This window comes from Salvelinus namaycush, chromosome 29, assembly GCF_016432855.1.
Source record: "Salvelinus namaycush isolate Seneca chromosome 29, SaNama_1.0, whole genome shotgun sequence".
NCBI lineage: Eukaryota > Metazoa > Chordata > Actinopteri > Salmoniformes > Salmonidae > Salvelinus > Salvelinus namaycush.
The window spans coordinates 7,480,196-7,497,794 of NC_052335.1; the positions used below are offsets into that span (position 1 = coordinate 7,480,196).

Genomic DNA, 17,599 nt, shown 5'->3' on the forward strand with positions numbered 1-17,599 from the left:
GGGGATGGGGAGGTTCTGTTAGAAGTTAGTAGGGCTCTTTTTTATTTTCTCAGAAGTACTGCGTTAGACATGAGGATTTAGACATGTTGTAAACCGTGATTGACCACACATTCCAACACAGTAGGTGGCGGTATGCACCTATAATGTTGGTTTGCAGACCGCCATTATATCATCGAAGAAGAGCAAGAATACGGGAGGGGTTTGCTCGCTTTGGCGCCCACAACCCCTTCTGCCAGTGAAAAGGACTATTAACGCTACTGCCATTTGGCGCAGTTAAAAATACGTGAACTTGCATAGCGTCCTTTACAGAATTTCCCGTCTTTGTTGTAATTTTACTTTATTTTAACAGCGTGTTTCAGTTTAGTGTTTTATATTTATATCAAAATGAGTTCAATTAACGTAAAAAAACTGAAAGTAAACGAGTTGAAGGACGAGCTGAAAAAGCGTCAGCTGTCGGACAAGGGGTTGAAGGCCGAGTTGATGGACCGGTTGCAGGCCGCGCTTGACGAAGAGGCCCTGGCTGGAGATTCTCCCCTTGGGCTGGAGGCCGCGGTGGGAGGCTTTCCCGTGGGAGACGACGACACCGCCGCCGCTGCTGATGACCAAGAGGACATGGGGGAAGATGAAGAAGACGAGGGCCCCGTCGTTGAAAGCATGGATGCCAACGAGGAGGAAGAGAATGGAAACGGAGAGGGAGACGCCGCTGTCGTGGACCAATGCGAGGAGGAAGAGAACGCGGCCCAGGAGGACGACGAAATGGGTGAGGTAGAAGAGGAAGAAATGGATCCAATGCTGAAGGAAGGTGTGGACGACATGGAGAAAATTACATTGGACGCAGAGGATGGTGAGCCTGGAGACCATCCAGCAGAGGGTGAGTCGCTGGTTCCATTCGAAAATGATTGGGCTGGGTGTCACATGTTTTTGCTAACGTCGTTAGCCTATAATATGTCGGGTGCGTTCGCGAAATTGGTTTCGATGTATATTTGTTAGCTAGTTAAGGTTAGTGTAGCTAGACAATTTGGTAAATATTGTTTAACTTGGTCCTACTACACGAAGATACCTCACCCTATACGTACTTTTTTTGCTGTATGGTTGGTTAGCCTAGCTAGATAGCATAGCTAGCAACTACACAAAAGAATGCTTGCTAACTAGGATAGCTAACTTGCGACGCTAGCAGACAGTGGACAAGATTCGACAGGTGCTGGTTTTGGTAGGCTCGTGGTTCTAACTACAACTCAATAGTATTCTAAATGCGTCTACAAACGGGTTCCAATAAACTGTTCATAGTAGAAATGTAGCTAGCTAAAAGCAAACATTGTGTAAACAGTAACTGAATGAACAAGGATTAGCTAGCTAGCTGTCAAGCTAACTCGTAAACTAGCCGCGAATGGCATTGTGCAGGAAGGGGGTCAATGGAGGATAGCCTGCAGTTAAGTTTAGTCTTTCTTCACTGACTTGCCTCAGTAAATTATTTACCCCAACATCAGGGACTGATTGACAATGGTCTATTTCCCGATCCATTTTAATAACTCTAACCGTAGCTGGGTTATTGTGCCTATTTTACTATTTTGTCGTTATTGTTTACATCTCTTTACATTTGATATGTATTGTTGACCAGCTACATTGTAATCAACCCTACTCTCTGGTCAAAACAGCCGTAGACTTCTACTGTCTTTAACTTCAGACAGGCAATGGGGTCCTAATGTAATGGGCAACAAGTTAGTCGTCTGTGGGCCAGCCCCACCACAGTCACAGTGCGACCTATCCTTTCAATAAAGGAGCACCTCATTATATTCTTCTTTTATTTCCTAAGGGGATGCGGACAAAGACACGAATGCTGATCAGAAGAATAAGAAGGGTGTTAAGAGACGCCGGGAGGAACATGGAAGGGGCTACTTTGAATTTATTGAAGAGAACAAATACAGCTGGTAAGGATGGGAGACAAAATGGCCTTCGGTATATCTGAAGAGCCATCACAGCTATGTGAACTGTATTGGCTTTAAGCGCCAATGCATTAATTAGCGCCAAAACCCTCACTTAACTAACTTCTGTCAACATTATGTAAGTTTCATACATGTTTGAATTGAGGGTCATCCCTGGCTTTTAAATTAACCTTACCATTATTACACATGCAGTGCCCACATACACCCCTTATGGACTGCATAATGTAGTAAGAGAAATGAACACATGAATTTGATTGTTCAACATTCACTCTCTTTGTGCAGAAAGGCTTATTGTGTACACTGACAGGGTGACGCAAAGCTGCTCAAAAAAGAAACTCCCGGAAGAGTAGCAGATGATGGGTTGGGACAGGTGGGAGTGGGGTCGCGTAAGGGCACAAGGGTGTATCACTTTTTTCCGGACGCGCAAATTGGAGATTGGTACTCTCCACTGACCACTCATTGTTCCTGCTCGCACTGTTGTCTTTTTTGAATGTTTGCTTTTATGTCAAAGTACGTCTCTCTCCACCATGTCATCATTATATTCCGTGTGATTGATGTTTTGTTTTTTTACAGGAATGCTTTCTCACCATACAGGTCACTTAAACCTAGTCCAGGACTTAAAATAAATTCAAATGGAGATTCCCAATTAAACATACTTTTTAGTCCAGGACTAGGCTGATCTGTGTCTGGGGAAACGACCCCCCCCCCCCCCCGTGTGTGTATCTGGAACCCTATTTTGTTTTCATTGACCTAGTGAGCGGTTATCTTGTCATCTCAGAATGTCACTAGCCTGTGTAAACAAATAAATCACCTGGTGGCTGATCCTTTGACTGGAGCAGAGCACCTAGAAGCTGTTAGCTAAACCACACACTATACTGGATGACCCCTGGCTTATGCTCCTTGGTCTGAGTGTGGTCTGACCAATGTTGAGAGAGGCCATTGCGTCTGACACTACAGCACTAGTGGCCATTGTGAGGACTGAAATATGACCAAGAACAGGTTTTAACATGTTTTGTTGCAAAGATTGAAGAGCAGCGCTGCATTATGGCGTTCTTCCTGTGCCGGAGGCAGGGTTTAGTTCTGCAAATGCTTCAGTCTACATGCTTTGGAAACACTTATCCTCATGTTGTGATACTCCTATTCATTATTTCAAAGCTAGTTTCATAAACACAACTTGGCAACAGCTTGATTCTGGTTCTGACGGCCTTTGTTGGTAAGTCGGTGTGGCACAACATTTCCAAACAAGTTCAGCTTTTTATCACTACAGTCGCTGGGGTATTAGAACCTCTGCCACACAGTTGAAGCTCCTCTAGGCCATGTGGAGCTAGCTTGCGAGCCTCTGTTCCGTGAACATGAGATTTGACCTTTAGTGAGAGCAGCTCCACACAGAGTTAAATATATCCAGCAGCCCTTTATACGGCATGACCTTTCAGCATTCTCCAAACCATAAACACAGTTTCTGCCCACAGGTGGCCTGTTGGCTGTTGATGCTTTTTATAATAAGAAATATAATCCCTGGGACTAGTTATATTTTGTATTTTTTATCCAAGGCACCAGTGGACCACTGCAGGTAAGTGATGCTGTTTCATCATGATTGTCAAAACCTAAAGACTCCAATAGCTTAAATGTTGGAGTTCCATTTCCGCCCATAGTCTGGACTCTTTCCACTTCTAGATCTCTCCTTCTCTTCCGGGAGGAGGTCACAACCGGGTGGCCGTCCCTGCGATTGCATTCAGGTTCCGTTCTAATTCTCTGACGTTGTGACTGACTGGCTGTGTTCTCTTTCAGGCCTAGTCTCAAGTCTCCACTGCCACCCCTGGAGGAGGAAGATGAGGAGTTTGATGATACAACAGTCTGCTTGGACAACTGTGAGTCATGTTTGGTGTGTAGATGGACAGCCTCTGCTGGGTTTAATGAATCCATCTACAAACACTTGTGCAGAAGTAATATGCCTACACCCAATCCCAAATCAAATCATAGCCCCTACTACTGCCCCTATGTAAATGTAAAGATTAGCTTGCCACATTGCCTACACCCGATCCAATATTCTCTAATCTCCGCTAGTGCTTTGCGGAAAGGGCCTAGGGGAAGATTTTGGGATATGACACTAGAATCTAGATGTGTCAGGGGACCGAGAAGAGGGAACTTAATGTGTTTTGTTTGTTTGTGTCCCAGATAACTGCGACCTGCACTTCAAGGTGTCCCGGGACCGCTACAGCGCCTCCTCTCTCACCATGGAGAGCTTTGCCTACCTGTGGTCCGGGGGCAGAGCCTCATACGGGCTGTCCCAGGGCAAGGCCTGCTACGAGATGAAGGTATGGAGAAACGCTGGGCTTCTTTTGTCTAGCCCAGTTTTTGTTTAATTTGTAGTTGGGAATTCATAACATTCTGACCTCAGATAACAAACGATAATGGGTTTATCTCCATTTTTATCATTTAAATGCACCACTACACAGTTAAATAAAGGGTCATATTTTTTTTGATAGCTTTTTCACCGCCTGGTTGTGCAATCAAATGCCTGATGTAGTCCATTTGCTGCGAACATCACCAATGTAATATTGTGCCTACAGATAACTGAGAAGATCCCAGTGAAACACATATCCAGTAAGAACATGGACATCCATGAGGTCCAGGTTGGATGGTCCCTAGCTACTGGCAGTCTGCTCCTTGGTCAGTCTCCAATGCATTGTTGTTTTTCAAAAAGATAATGGTTGTTATGGGATGTTGGCACCCTCTAGAGGTTGTTAGGGAGCATGACATGGAACTGGAACAAAGCCTGTGTGTTGTATTTTGCAAGGCAACAATGAGTGGGATGAGTGCAGAAATACTAAAATCCCAAAATGTATATGGCAAAATTCTAGTTTTAGTTACATCACCTAGTCAGCTGTGTATCGTGTCTGATGTGAGTTATGTCATTGCAGGTGAGGAGGAGCATTCCTATGCCTACTCTGGCAAAGGCAAGAAAACCACCAATTGCGTGACTGAAGATTTCGGGGAGACTTATGATGAGAATGACGTCATCTGCTGCCTCATTGTAAGATCTTTCTTAATTTAGCCCTACTAGTTGCAATAACGTAATATTCTCAACGCACAGGCCGATTTTTAAATGAATATTCAGACTTTCAGGTGGTGTCGGGTTCCTCGTCACTGAGGCCCGTCCCAAAAAAACAAAGCATTTAGATGACATTTATTTGAAAACATAGTCAATGATGTAAGCTGTCTTCAAAGTCTTCTGTTCAGAAGGTAATCTATGTCCACAAAAACCAATCAACCAGTATTTGTATTTGGGGATTCTAAGTGTGGGGTGATAACTTCCCCATTAGCACCTCACATTTTCAACGGTCAATGTTATATTTTGTACATTGAAACTACAAGCTGTAAAATGTTCTATTGCAGAACTTTGAAGGTGAGGAGGTGGAGATGTCCTTTTCTAAGAATGGTAATGAGCCAGTGGTGGCCTTCCAGGCCAGTAAGGAGTCCCTAGCAGGGAAAGCGCTCTTCCCCCACGTCATCTGCCACAATTGTGCAGTGGAGTTCAACTTTGGCCAGATGGACACGCCCTACTTCCCCCAGCCAGAGGGCTACACCTTCCTGCAGCAGGTCGCCATGGACGACCGTGTCCGCGGACCCAAGGCACCTGACACCAAGAAGGACTGCGAGGTAACTATGGCAACCCCAAAAATCACTGGCAGTGTTTTGTTTGACACAAGGGCCTCCCTAGCATTGGGGTCTATCCATAAGCTCAACCTGTATATTTCAGAATAAACGGCTAGTAAAATGTGTATCAGATAATGATTCGCATATTTCTAGGGCCTTTTCCCTCAAACTAATGTTGATTATTTTATGTGCATAACTTCTTCCGCCACTTACTGCTCTGTTGCGTATGTGTGTCGTTGTAGGTAATTGCCATGGTGGGCCTGCCTGGCTCAGGAAAGAGCACCTGGGTCAACAAGCACATCCAGGAGAACCCTGGGAAATATTACATCCTGGGCAGCGACACCATTGTGGAGAAGATGATGGTCAGTGTTGTACTTAGTCATGGTGTTTGTGACCCTCAGTATTTTAGAATAAATTCTCTCTGCACCCATCTTAGAATGAGGTCCTAGTTGTCTGTCAATTTAGTTTGTGAAATATACTTTCAGTCCTATCCTAATTGTTGTATATGCAGTCCCTGGTCATTCTTTGGCACTGTAGGCATATATCCTGTCCTGCATCTGTTGAATGTTATTAGTCTCTTTTTGCCATTCATTTTCATATGTAGATTGGCAGCTTGAAGCGTCAGGCGAAGGACACAACAAAGCTCACGGCCATTTCCCAGCGTGCACCTCTCTTCCTGGGCAAGTTCATTGAGATCGCTGCTCGCAAGAAGAGGAACTATATCCTGGACCACGTAAGGCTTGATATTCAATCGCATTCCATCACAGCCGATTTCTTACAAGTCGCGAACACTGACCTTTAGTACTTATTGTGAATAGGAAAGTAGATATTTGAATACACATGGAACACACACTACATGCATACAGGTAGAATAGTCTCATACACATGAGTACATCATTATATAGTGTAGGCAGGTCTTCGGTGCCAACAAAGCAGTCCAAATCATCATTATTTATAATCACACGGATCAGCATTATAAGTAATTACCCCTCCTTCCTCTGCCCAGACCAACCTGTCTGCCCCGGGCCAAAAGAGGAAGATGTGTCTATTTGCTGGGTACCAGCGGAAGGCTGTGGTGGTCTGTCCCTCAGACGACGACTACAAGGAGAGGGCCCAGAAGAAGGCCGAGAGCGACGGGAAAGACGTGCCCGAGCACGCTCTCCTCAAAATGAAAGGTAACGACGTGAGATGAGCTACTTCACTAATAAAAACCCTTAAAAGTCGTCTCTCCTACCGTGCTAAAAAGCAAGCAACTTCACGGCTTTAGCACTAATCCAAAAGCCTTCAGAAAGTTTGTAGTAATAGAGTAAGGGTACCCGCACACATACACTGATATATTCTCCCCAAAACAATTTTGGTTTTCATGTTAGCATGGCTAACCCCCTCTAAGCTTTGCCCACTCGTGGCTGTCTGTGTCACAAGTGGCCATATCAGGGGGGCAGAGTGACCCTCTCTCCTAAACCCTGGGTCAGGGGCTGTACCCCTGCCTCTGGACCAGGTGGGAGGAACACCGCAGCTTTCACAGCAGCGCTTACCGTCACTACAAATCTAGTTTTTGCTATGAAGGACATCATAAGATGGTGTTCATAAGCTGTCTTCGTAACCACACCAGCTCCTTGACTCTTTCCCCGGTGCAGGATTCTTCACCATGCCAGAGGAAGGCGAGAGCTTCGCTGAGGTGAGCTACGCTGAGCTGCAGAAGGAGGATGCCGCCAAGCTGGTGGAGCAGTACAAGGAGGAGAGCAAGGCGGCCCTGCCGGCTGAGAAGAAGCCCAACCAGGGGTCTTTGACCCCCAAGAGAGGAGGAGGAGGAGGAGGTGGAGGTGTCCGGGGGGGAGGCAGAGGCAAGAACCAGTTCAACCGTGGAGGTGGACCCGGCCAGAGAGGAGGTGGAGCCGGCCAGAGAGGAGGTGGACGAGGTGGCTTCCAGCAGAGAGGCAACTTCCGAGGAGGTGGGAGATCACAATTATCAGCAATATTGGTCAGATGATTAGGGTTTTGGCATGACAGGTTTTAACCCTGTTTTTAGCTCTCGCTAAATTGCTAAAACATTCCTTGTTTTGTCTGCAATGATCTGATAGGACTGGACAGGTGAAGGCAAATCAAACCTCTTGATGGGCCTCTGCCCTTTTCCACTTGCATTTATCCTGTAGTTATTGAATAGTGGAGATGAGCAGAGGGTTTTAGATCATTAAGATTCAACCCCAGTCTAACTGATGTGTCCATGTCTGCCTCCACCCAGCTCCAGGCCCACGTGGTGGGTTCACTCGCCCCCCTAGAGGGTTCATGCCCCCTCCAGCCTTCAGAGGTGGATTCGCCAACCGGGGCAACTTCAACAGGGGCGGTGCCCTCATGGCCCCCCAGGGAGGGGCCCCAAGAGGAGGACCGATGAGGGGCCACAGGGGTGGAGCCATGAACAGAGGTGGTCCTCCAATGAGCCGAGGAGGCGGCGGTCACATGAGCCGAGGAGGCGGCGGTCACATGAGCCGAGGAGGCGGCGGTCACATGAGCCGAGGAGGCGGCGGTCACAGGGGCAACTTCAACCAGGTGGGTTTGGTCACAGCAATGGAGAATTACAAGTTGGCCTTTATTTGGATAATCTTCTATAGAAGGTGTGTAGATGCTCAAACTATTGACTAGGATTAGAGTTGGTATATAGTTGATACATTACATTTTATAAACCATGTTTAGGGAACTATCCAAATAAGGTGTTATCAAAAAGTTATTGCTACAATTGTGTATTTATTAGCGAGATGTCTCTTGTCTTTCTCCCCAGGGGTTCCAGCCCAGAGCAGGCAACAGCCGTGGGAATTTTGGCAACAAGAATGGCAGCGGTGGGTTTGGGGGTGGCAGGAATGGTGGAGGACGTGGCGGCGGATTTGGAGACAACAGGACTGGTGGAGGATTCGGCATGGACAAGGCTCAGGCCTTCAACCAGAGCTGGCAGCAAGGGGTGAGTCTCCGTTTTGACTTCAAAGGGAAAATCCTAGCTTGTTAGCCTTGTAATTCAATTGAATGTTCTCCCATTTTTTTATTTTTTTATCGCACTGTGGCTGTGTTTAGACAGGCAGACCAATACAGATCTTTATTAACTAATTGGTCTTTTGCTAATAATTGGGCAAAAGATCAAAATTGGACTGCATGTGTAAATGCAGCCAGGGTCTATAGAGCCCCACTGTGGACGTGTCATAATACCCATAAAACAGGGAAATGGTTCCAATCGTTTTCTTCCATTTATTTTTCCCATAGAGGATTTTAGAAACACTTAAAGTTAGGACTGTTTCGTGTAGGCTTACCTTGGCGTGAAGGTTTGGTAACCATGTAAATCTCGCTAGGCCAAGGTTACTTAACAATATTTTCTGCTCTATTTACTCTGATTTTCAAAAATGCTAATTAGCATCTAAGTAGACATCATGCAAAACTACAAATCCCTGCAGGCTCCTGCACGTCATGTCGAGCAGACACCTTTGCTAACAGGGATTGTCAATTTAAAACTTGCACAAGACAGTTCACAGAATTGTCAATTTAAGAAATGTTGCCAATTTATTCATTACTACATTTAGCTAACATTAGATAGTTAATCCAGAGATTCTTACCGTTGTCACGTCGACCATGGAATTTGTAGTTCTTTATGATAGCCACATTAGCAGATAATTAGCATTTTATTTTTGTTGGTAAATACGTATTAAGTCACCTTGTCCTAGAGATTTACAAGGTTATCAAAACGTCACGCTAGGGTAAGCCTATGCAAAACACAGCCCTTATTTTAAGTGTTTCTAAAATCCCCTATGGGAAAAATGAATGGAAAAGGATTGGAACCATTTCTCTGTTTGACTGCTAGGTTTTATGGGTATTATGTCTACATTCTGGATGGTGGAGTATACTTTGAGGCTGAGAATGCGAATTGGGAAAGTTTGCATTGTGAGGCCTAATGTCACTTTTTAAGAGGTGTCTTCTATTGTCTGCATCTAACTTCCTTGATCTGTGTCCCCAGTTTTGGAACCAGAAGCCATGGAGCCAGCAGTATCAGCCAGGATACTATTAAAGACTTTCTGATCAAAAGGACTGGTGGCCATTAATGGTAACCAACCACTAGCCACGGACCCCCTGTTCCACCCCTCCTGTTTTTTCTAGAACCCACTTTTTAAATTAAAAACAAAAAAAACACAAGACGATGGAGCAACATTCCACATCTGAGGAGAGGAGTCTCTCTGAAGCTTTATGGGTTTTTCATTTGATTTTGTACATTTTATGATATTTTCCCCACATTTTAAAGAAATCACATGCTTTTAAAAAATCCCATGTTTGAGAAACATACCACATCACGAACTGCAAAAATGTTCCGCTTCAGTGACTTTTTCAGGGTTGTGCATTTTCTGTGTAATGTTTTTTTTTTATACAAAATGTAAATATTGTCTTGCTTAGTTGTATTTGTTTGTATAAGAAGTGAGAACACTTAGTTCCTTTCGGTTATTATCTTATGAGAGGCATGGTAGCTATAGTATTGTTAGTGATTGTATATGTAGTCCATAAGCAACAAACAGTAATTTGTTATTTTTAATTAAAACATCAAGCATGTAATCTAAATTCCGTAGATTTACAATAAACAACCTATTTGCTTTTTGCAGAAGTCTATGGCTTATGACTTTTACTTGAGTTCAAAGGTTACCTAAAGTACCTTCTGAATGGGCAATGGGCTGGTTTGCTACGTCAAACAAGGACATCCGCCCTATCATATCTACACAGTTAGCATCTCACAATGTGCTACTTACTGATGTAAATCATCCATTGTTAAAACACAACTCTTTCCTTTTCACCTTTTAATGATACAGGTTAATCTCATTGAGTTGATATTTTGCAAGAGATACCTGTTCATCTGGATGCCATTGTGCTTTGAAGAAATATTACAGCAAATCCATTTCTGTAGGGTATTAGAAGCCATTTTAAATATTGCATTATGCCTTTTGATATTATCATTTATTTTGTGATTTGTATATTTCTTGATAAAATGGGACACATTACTGATTATGGTGCTGACCAGGCTTGATTCTCAGGTGTAAATTGAAGAGCGGTTCCTTTAATTTGTCAAACTTTGGTTGATTGGTGTGGCATTTTTAGGTTAAGCTTTGAATAGTGTGAGCATCTCAATTGTGTTCTCGCCTCAACCATTGGAGGAGAATGTCAGAGGGGCAGGACCTCTGGCTTTCTCATCCAATGGGTTTTAACACGAGAGGACGCTAGCCATATGGAATTGAGATTCTCCCAGAGTCGATGACCACAAACGAGTTTGCAAGAGCACAAACAAATCTGGGACCAGGTTAATTTGAACTACTATGCTTTATTGGAAGGGTATACATTCTGTGGCTGGTTTAGCACATATGTTCAACACTCAGTTGTAGGCTATATTGAAAGTGGTTGGATGATTTTAAAAACTACAGCGGTTTGCATTTACACCAGCAATTAAAGGCCTACATGTCGGTGTATACCCACCCATACCCTCACTGCTACTAGAAGTGACTGACATTGAAACACATGGAGCTTTGTATGTCTAATGGAGGTTAGAGACCTGAAGTCTTGCTTTTAGTGTAATTTATCCAGCTCGATTTACAGGAGCAATTAGGTTTATGTGCCTTGCTCAATGGCACTTTGGGAGATTTTTCAGCTAGTCGGATACGGGTTTTGAACCAGCGACCTTTCGGTTACTGGCCCAATGCGCTTATCTCTCAATGCTAATGCCCGGGCTTAAGCTCAGTAGGCTAACAGTCTTATGGCACACATGATCCAGGTCCAAACCAAGTCAGTCACATCTGTTGAGGTGTGTGAACTCTGTTCAAATGAATTGGTGACGGAGTAGCCCGACAATGTCAGCTCTTACATGTGTAAACTCACATAGCTCAGGCTGAGGAGCCTACCAGCAGTGTCAAAGTGATGTGTGTTCCACTGTAACATTGTGTTGCTAGATCATTGAAAACAATTAGACAAAATTGTTAGTCCATTTTGTAATTGTTTCATTAGCTTATTTAAAATTGTATGACCAGGTGTGCTGTATAATTGACCAGTTTTTTTTTTCATGTCAAATTGAATGGATGTCCATGAACTGATTTAAAGTATTCTGCATAATAATGCAAGTTAAAAATAGCCCAACCAAACAGATAAAAAAATATCTAATTTCTTTCAGCAGTGTGTATATTACAAAATATTTTCGATATACTAATTCATTACGTTGTAAGTAACTTACAGCTTTTCTCTTCCTGCTGAGATCTCTTTTTTTATTGGACAATGTTTTGATATGTGTTGATGCATCAGTTATGTTTTCTATGTATTTTTGTCACATGATCAATAAAGTGAATGATTATAAAAATAAGTGCTTCTTCCTCCAAATCTCCAAGGAAAAGTTTCCAGGTGGGGACTGTCATGGTTAAACAGATTTGTTGAGCATCATTTACATCAGCTTCCTGGCTGAGTGTGCTGGTTGTTTGATTCCATTAGGATGAGCTGGGGGCCACATAGGGAGCAGACACTGTCACACAAACCCGGAGGCCATATTTACAATCTCCATGTTTACATCTGGCTTAGCTGATAAATAGGACCCAGACATAGTCAAGAAGAGAGAACTCCATAGACAATCAAGGCTCAATTGCAGACTCTGGGGGTCTTGTCATTTTAATGGGGGTACTTAAGGCTTTAGAGCTTAGGCTAGTCTGGGTACACATTGCAAAGGCAATGCCAAGAGCACCCTGTTGTGTGTTCTTGGTTTGGAAAAGTAGTTTGTGTCAGCCACAGACTTCTGATATGTTATATAAATAGGCAGCTAGGTTTCCTCCTATATCACATGTTCAGATATAAAGTGAACGTTTAGGGCCAGTTTCCCAGACACAGTTAAGCCTAGTCCTGGACTTGATCAATGTAGAAACTCCATTAAAAGTACTTTTTAGTCCAGGACTAGGCTTAACTGTGTCTGGGAAACTGGCCCTAAACATTCACTTTATATCTGAAAATGTGATATAGGAGGAAACCTAGCTGCCTATTTCTGTAACATATCAGAAGTCTGTGGCTTTATATCTGAAAATGTGATATAGGAGGAAACCTAGCTGCCTATTTCTGTAACATATCAGAAGTCTGTGGCTTTATATCTGAAAATGTGATATAGGAGGAATGTGATATAGGAGGAAACCTAGCTGCCTATTTCTATAACATATCAGAAGCTACTTTTCCAAACCAAGAACACACAACAGGGTGCTCTTGGCATTGCCTTTGCAATGTGTACCCAGACTAGCCTAAGCTCTAAAGCCTAAGTACCCCCATTAAAATGACAAGACCCCCAGAGTCTGCAATTGAGCCTTGATTGTCTATGGAGTTCTCTCTCCTTGACTATGTCTGGGTCCTATGTATCTGCTAAGCCAGATGTAAACATGGAGATTGTAAATATGGCCTCTGGGTTTGTGTGACAGTGTCTGCTCCCTATGTGGCCCCCGGCGCATCCTAATGGAATCAAACAACCAGCACACTCAGCCAGGAAGCTGATGTAAATGATGCTCAACAACTCTGTTTAACCACGACAGTCCCCGCCTAATGCTCTTTCACTGAAACAAGTTATGTCATTAGATAAATAATGGTTATTGACTTATCATTACCAACTAAATACAGTGCTAAATAAGGATGACAATGTGTATGTAGGCTTAGATGAAGTCAAGTGTATCTGTGGTGGGTGTGAGGATACCTTAATGGCTGTCAGTGTGATTTTCCCAATCGTGCTTCATGACAAATAACAAAATAAGACTTCTTAATTAAAGAAAATATGTTACATTTAATCATGAAATCCATAGTATTTACAGCTCAAAAATATAACATCTGAGACCAAATATGACATTTTCTTCTGAGTGGTACAGTATACCATTCATACAAAGGCAAACTTATGAATGAATTATTTACAAAATATAATAAAGTGCTTGGTTAGTTTATCTCAAGAGATCTGCCATGCTCCCTCTTATTATGGCCTGCAACTCTCCCTGAGAATTCCTATTTTAAATAGAAAAGTACTGTAAGTCCATTTGGAGGTGTCCTGCCCTGCCCAGTCCCAAACACTTAACTTCAAACTATGGAGACGTTGTCCATAGTGCAGGCACATGACTCCACGATCATGTTGGGGAACTCGGCCACTTCTATCTCGGTGTAGTCGCCCTTCTTGACCAGGTACATAATTGGCAGCGGAGCGCTCTCTGCGATGCTACACTTCCTCTCCCCGTAGCCATAGTTGCGCTTGGGCTGCTTGCATCCCCCGGCGCATCTGTAGGCCTGGTATCCCGCTGGCTCGATGATCCAGTACTGGGTCCACGTGAGCGCGCGGAAATTGATGAAGTATTTATCTCTGCAGCACGTGTCCTTATCTGGGCTGTTTTCACAGTCGCCTCGAGACCTATGCGGAAACCAAATAGGGAGTCGTTAGTTAACTTGTACTAATTGATGTGTAGCCTAAAAGGTATGATAATTGTCACCGGATCGGTGTTACAATGTTTATACATTCTGCATATCAAAGAGCGTCTTACCCAAACTCTTCGAGGTTGAGCGTGTAGAGGACCAGCTCAGGTTTTCCCAAGGTGTTGTCCGCCTGGTCCTGGGTGGTAAAGTGGACACTCTTGGCTATTTCTGCTGCGTAGCTGCCAGGTCTCTCGCCCTCGATCCACACCTCCAGGTGCATAGGTGTTTTTTGCTGCGTCTTTGACCAATAGTGCAAAGCTTGCGTGACATCAAAGCTTTTCCAGCCGGTCTCATGGATGGGGATCAACCTACAGGAAATAAATGGTTGATTAAAAACCTTGCACATAGGGTCTAAATGATAAGAACAAAGGACAACACATAGCCTAACGGAAATGATCTGGACACGACATGGCTTTGCGTAAAATCTTACCGTGAGTCCACCAGAGAGGTTCTGTTAGAGCCGTTTTCCAGCATATCTACCCAGTAGATGGAAACTCTGGCGTTGTTGACTGGCCGGTGGTTCCTCCTCTCGGGCATGGAGCGCTTGTTAGGGGCTTTATTGTACAGTTTCAGTTCGGCCATGGTCACCTCGCTGTTATGGGGGATGCGGGTATCCATATCGAAGACCATCCGTTGCCGAGTGGTGTCCGAGTACACAAACTCCCCAGAGATATCTAATAAAACAGAACATAGAAATGCTTAGGTGTGGAATATAAAATCCGAAAAAAATATGAATGGTTTGGAATGCACACTTGCACTAAATACAGAACCATGAGGGCGCACAAATGAATAAAAAAGTAAATGTGTGCTCCTATACCAAAAAAATAATTCTGACAACATTCAATTAAAAATTATTCAGATTTAGGAAGCATTTTATTTATGTCTGTACTGTAAAATGATTTTACCTGCATTTCCTCGAATTCCCCTCAGGATTCCCGCCAAACTCGGCAGAGACCTGCGCCGCCTGTCGTGGTGCAGCTTCAGCATTGACAGGTATTTATTCTTAATGTGCGTCGGGATGACAAGATTCTCCAAATCCCTTTTGTGAATTTTCGGAACATCATCCAGCCCAAGTTTTTGAAGCAGGGCATCCTTCATGTCGTTGTGCGTAAAAGCCTTGGAGACGGTGACGAAAGCAGCAGCGCACAAAACGCAAACACGGAGCAAATCCATCGTAAATCTTCTAAGAGGGTATCGTGTCCAGCAGAGAGAAGAGAAGTACAGCTGCAAAGTAGCTCAGAGAGAGACAGTGGCACTCTGACATCGGCCGGCCCTTATAAGCCCCTGGCCCTCCCAGTCAGTCATTCGCACATTGAGGAGGAGGAGGGGGGGGGGGGGGGGGGGGGGGGGGACCGATAGGCTATCTCAACAAAGGTGTGACATTAGAAGCCACGTCCCGGTCAAGACATCAGAAGTGCCATACTTGAAAGGCAACCATCTCCCAAACGATGTATTGTATCCGTTTCATGTAATAGGGTCCTTTGAACACCATTCCTCTGGAATCATACAGGGATTTCTACAATGTATAACCTACAATTTCATACAAAGCATTTGTAAAATTCAGTCTGCTCAATGTCAATGGGAAGTCTTGGATGCTTGTCACAAAAGCATAGCTTTGCAGAGATGTTTGCGGTAAGAAGACTCCTAAAGACAGTATAGTTATTGGATTGTTGTGGGTTGGAAATATTGAATTGATCCAGAGGCATACATGTATTAGCCTACTTTATTTGAGGTAGTTTTAATTATTGTTAGTTTGCAGGATGAGAGGATTACAAATAGGTTGGAGTAAATGTCTGCATCCTGCTCCTATATTTCAAAATCATCACAAAGGATGGACTCTTTTTTGATTGATGTAATATTTGGATCAATACTAAAGTATATTTCTTTAAAGAGGCTAAATATTACCATTGCATAATACTTATTTTTTTGAAAACAAATGTCTTTCCATGGACTCTTCTTCATGTTGTCTACATCTGCACATGTGTTCCCAGACAGCCCCTGACCCTGTGAACCTCTCAGTATCACTGTTGTCTACACACCCTAACGTGTGCATTCCACTGGACAATGTAAAGCAAGCCCAGTCTGGCAACAGTATGTCAGTGTGTTTATTTCTGTCTGTCTGGCAGCTATTTTAGTTGATCAAGGGTCCCATTTATGGCCCATCACTGGTGTGGGGACTCTGGGGAGGAGGGGGCAACGGGATTACATGTTTATTCCAAACCCATCACCCCTTCTGCCCCTCCGACAGATTAAAATTATTAGCCAAACAGACAGTTAATCCAAGAGTCGATGTGGATTGGGAGGCTCTTCACATGGTGGTGATTATCTGATTCCATAGCAGGATTTGCCTTGCCTTTTTTGTCACGCAAACATTAGAAGAGGGGTTGGTGGCCCTAGAATGGGCCCTGTCTGTGTTTGTGTATTGGGGTTTATTTGCTTAGAGATGTCAGACAAACTAAAGGAGGACACAGGAAGAACAAATGACAGATGACTGTCAAGGGGGACCATTGCTAGCCACATCTGAAAACCACACTCTATGCTCTGCAGCTACTATATTCTAGGCTATTTTAATAATTAAAATACCTGAAATCTATTGCTACATTGGTACATCCAGACCTGGGTCATGTCAAATACTTTCAATTAAACTAGGCATGATTTAGTTTACCCACTACGTTGCCCATGGAATACTGCCAAAAGTGCAAACTCCAAGCACCAAAGGATTTGACATTTGACCCAAGTCTGCATACATCAATCACTACATCCTTAAATCTACAGACACATGAAACGATAATTTAAGAAATCAGTCGTACTGATTTACAATGTAGATTACAATCATATCCACATCAGTGAATGTATGATCTTTTCACACAAACAAGTAGCTTGTAATGTAAGGTTGGAATATACAATAAGATTGTCTGATGATTAGAAACACCACAGTAGACATGTGAATTCAGACCAGCTATATTGGGTCAGCCTATACATAGCCTAGGGATCTTAGTGATCTCTTGAAATCACAAAACACACAAAACCTTTCCTTCCACTTCGACCCATAATTTAGTCAATTAAGATTCCTCTTGTATGATATTTGGCAGTCTTTCACCCTTCCCAATCAAAGCCAAGACAGGTCCCTGGTTCAAAGCACAGATACATCTGATTCTCCCAACGTGCAAATCATCCTCAATCAAAGGCCTGCCAGCTCTTACAATCCATAACAATAGTGTTAATTAACATCTTACATCTGCATTAGAAAAGCTGTTTAATTTATCTGTGCTCTTTAGGCCAATTATTAGTATTTTGATCAATCAGATCAGTTGCCAATAATTGGGTAAAAGATCAGAATTAGGCTACCTGTGTAAACACAGTCAAAATCCCCCTCTCTATGCCCATTATCACATGATCGTTAAATCAAACATATTTTCTAATTTTATGGTTTGAAATATGATAATTATAGGGAAAGAGGCTTAAAATGACATTTACCCAAATCTAAAGTACAGGCCTACTGCACATTTGCATGGACTTGA

At 43.3% G+C, this 17,599-nt stretch overlaps 2 protein-coding genes across 2 annotated transcripts; one reads left to right on the plus strand and one right to left on the minus strand.

Moving 5' to 3' along the window:
- Window positions 1-219: 219 nt before the first annotated feature.
- LOC120023909 (heterogeneous nuclear ribonucleoprotein U-like) lies at window positions 220-10,235 on the plus strand. The gene is made up of 14 exons (XM_038968009.1): window positions 220-871; window positions 1,814-1,928; window positions 3,732-3,811; window positions 4,119-4,258; window positions 4,514-4,613; window positions 4,865-4,977; window positions 5,340-5,603; window positions 5,843-5,962; window positions 6,205-6,333; window positions 6,607-6,775; window positions 7,238-7,552; window positions 7,843-8,147; window positions 8,377-8,553; window positions 9,595-10,235. Exons 1-14 carry the CDS (start codon window positions 385-387, stop codon window positions 9,643-9,645), a joined length of 2,565 nt encoding a protein of 854 aa, XP_038823937.1. The 5' UTR covers window positions 220-384; the 3' UTR covers window positions 9,646-10,235.
- A 3,277-nt stretch (window positions 10,236-13,512) lies between these two features.
- LOC120023894 (left-right determination factor 2-like) lies at window positions 13,513-15,251 on the minus strand. The gene is made up of 4 exons (XM_038967995.1): window positions 14,984-15,251; window positions 14,509-14,752; window positions 14,147-14,386; window positions 13,513-14,016 (listed from the first exon to the last, which is right to left on the minus strand). The coding sequence occupies exons 1-4, from the start codon at window positions 15,249-15,251 to the stop codon at window positions 13,692-13,694; spliced, it is 1,077 nt and encodes a 358-aa protein (XP_038823923.1). The 3' UTR covers window positions 13,513-13,691.
- Between the last annotated feature and the right edge of the window lie 2,348 nt (window positions 15,252-17,599).

Coding starts and splice junctions, on each gene's coding strand:
- LOC120023894 (XM_038967995.1), bottom strand. CDS start 15,251: ATGGATTTGCTCCGTGTTTGCGTTTTGTGCGCTGCTGCTTTCGTCACC. Junction 14,753..14,983: donor GGGAATTCGAGGAAATGCAG/GTAAAATCATTT, acceptor CTGTTTTATTAG/ATATCTCTGGGGAGTTTGTG. Junction 14,387..14,508: donor ACCTCTCTGGTGGACTCACG/GTAAGATTTTAC, acceptor TATTTCCTGTAG/GTTGATCCCCATCCATGAGA.
- LOC120023909 (XM_038968009.1), top strand. CDS start 385: ATGAGTTCAATTAACGTAAAAAAACTGAAAGTAAACGAGTTGAAGGAC. Junction 4,978..5,339: donor ACGTCATCTGCTGCCTCATT/GTAAGATCTTTC, acceptor GTTCTATTGCAG/AACTTTGAAGGTGAGGAGGT. Junction 8,554..9,594: donor ACCAGAGCTGGCAGCAAGGG/GTGAGTCTCCGT, acceptor CTGTGTCCCCAG/TTTTGGAACCAGAAGCCATG.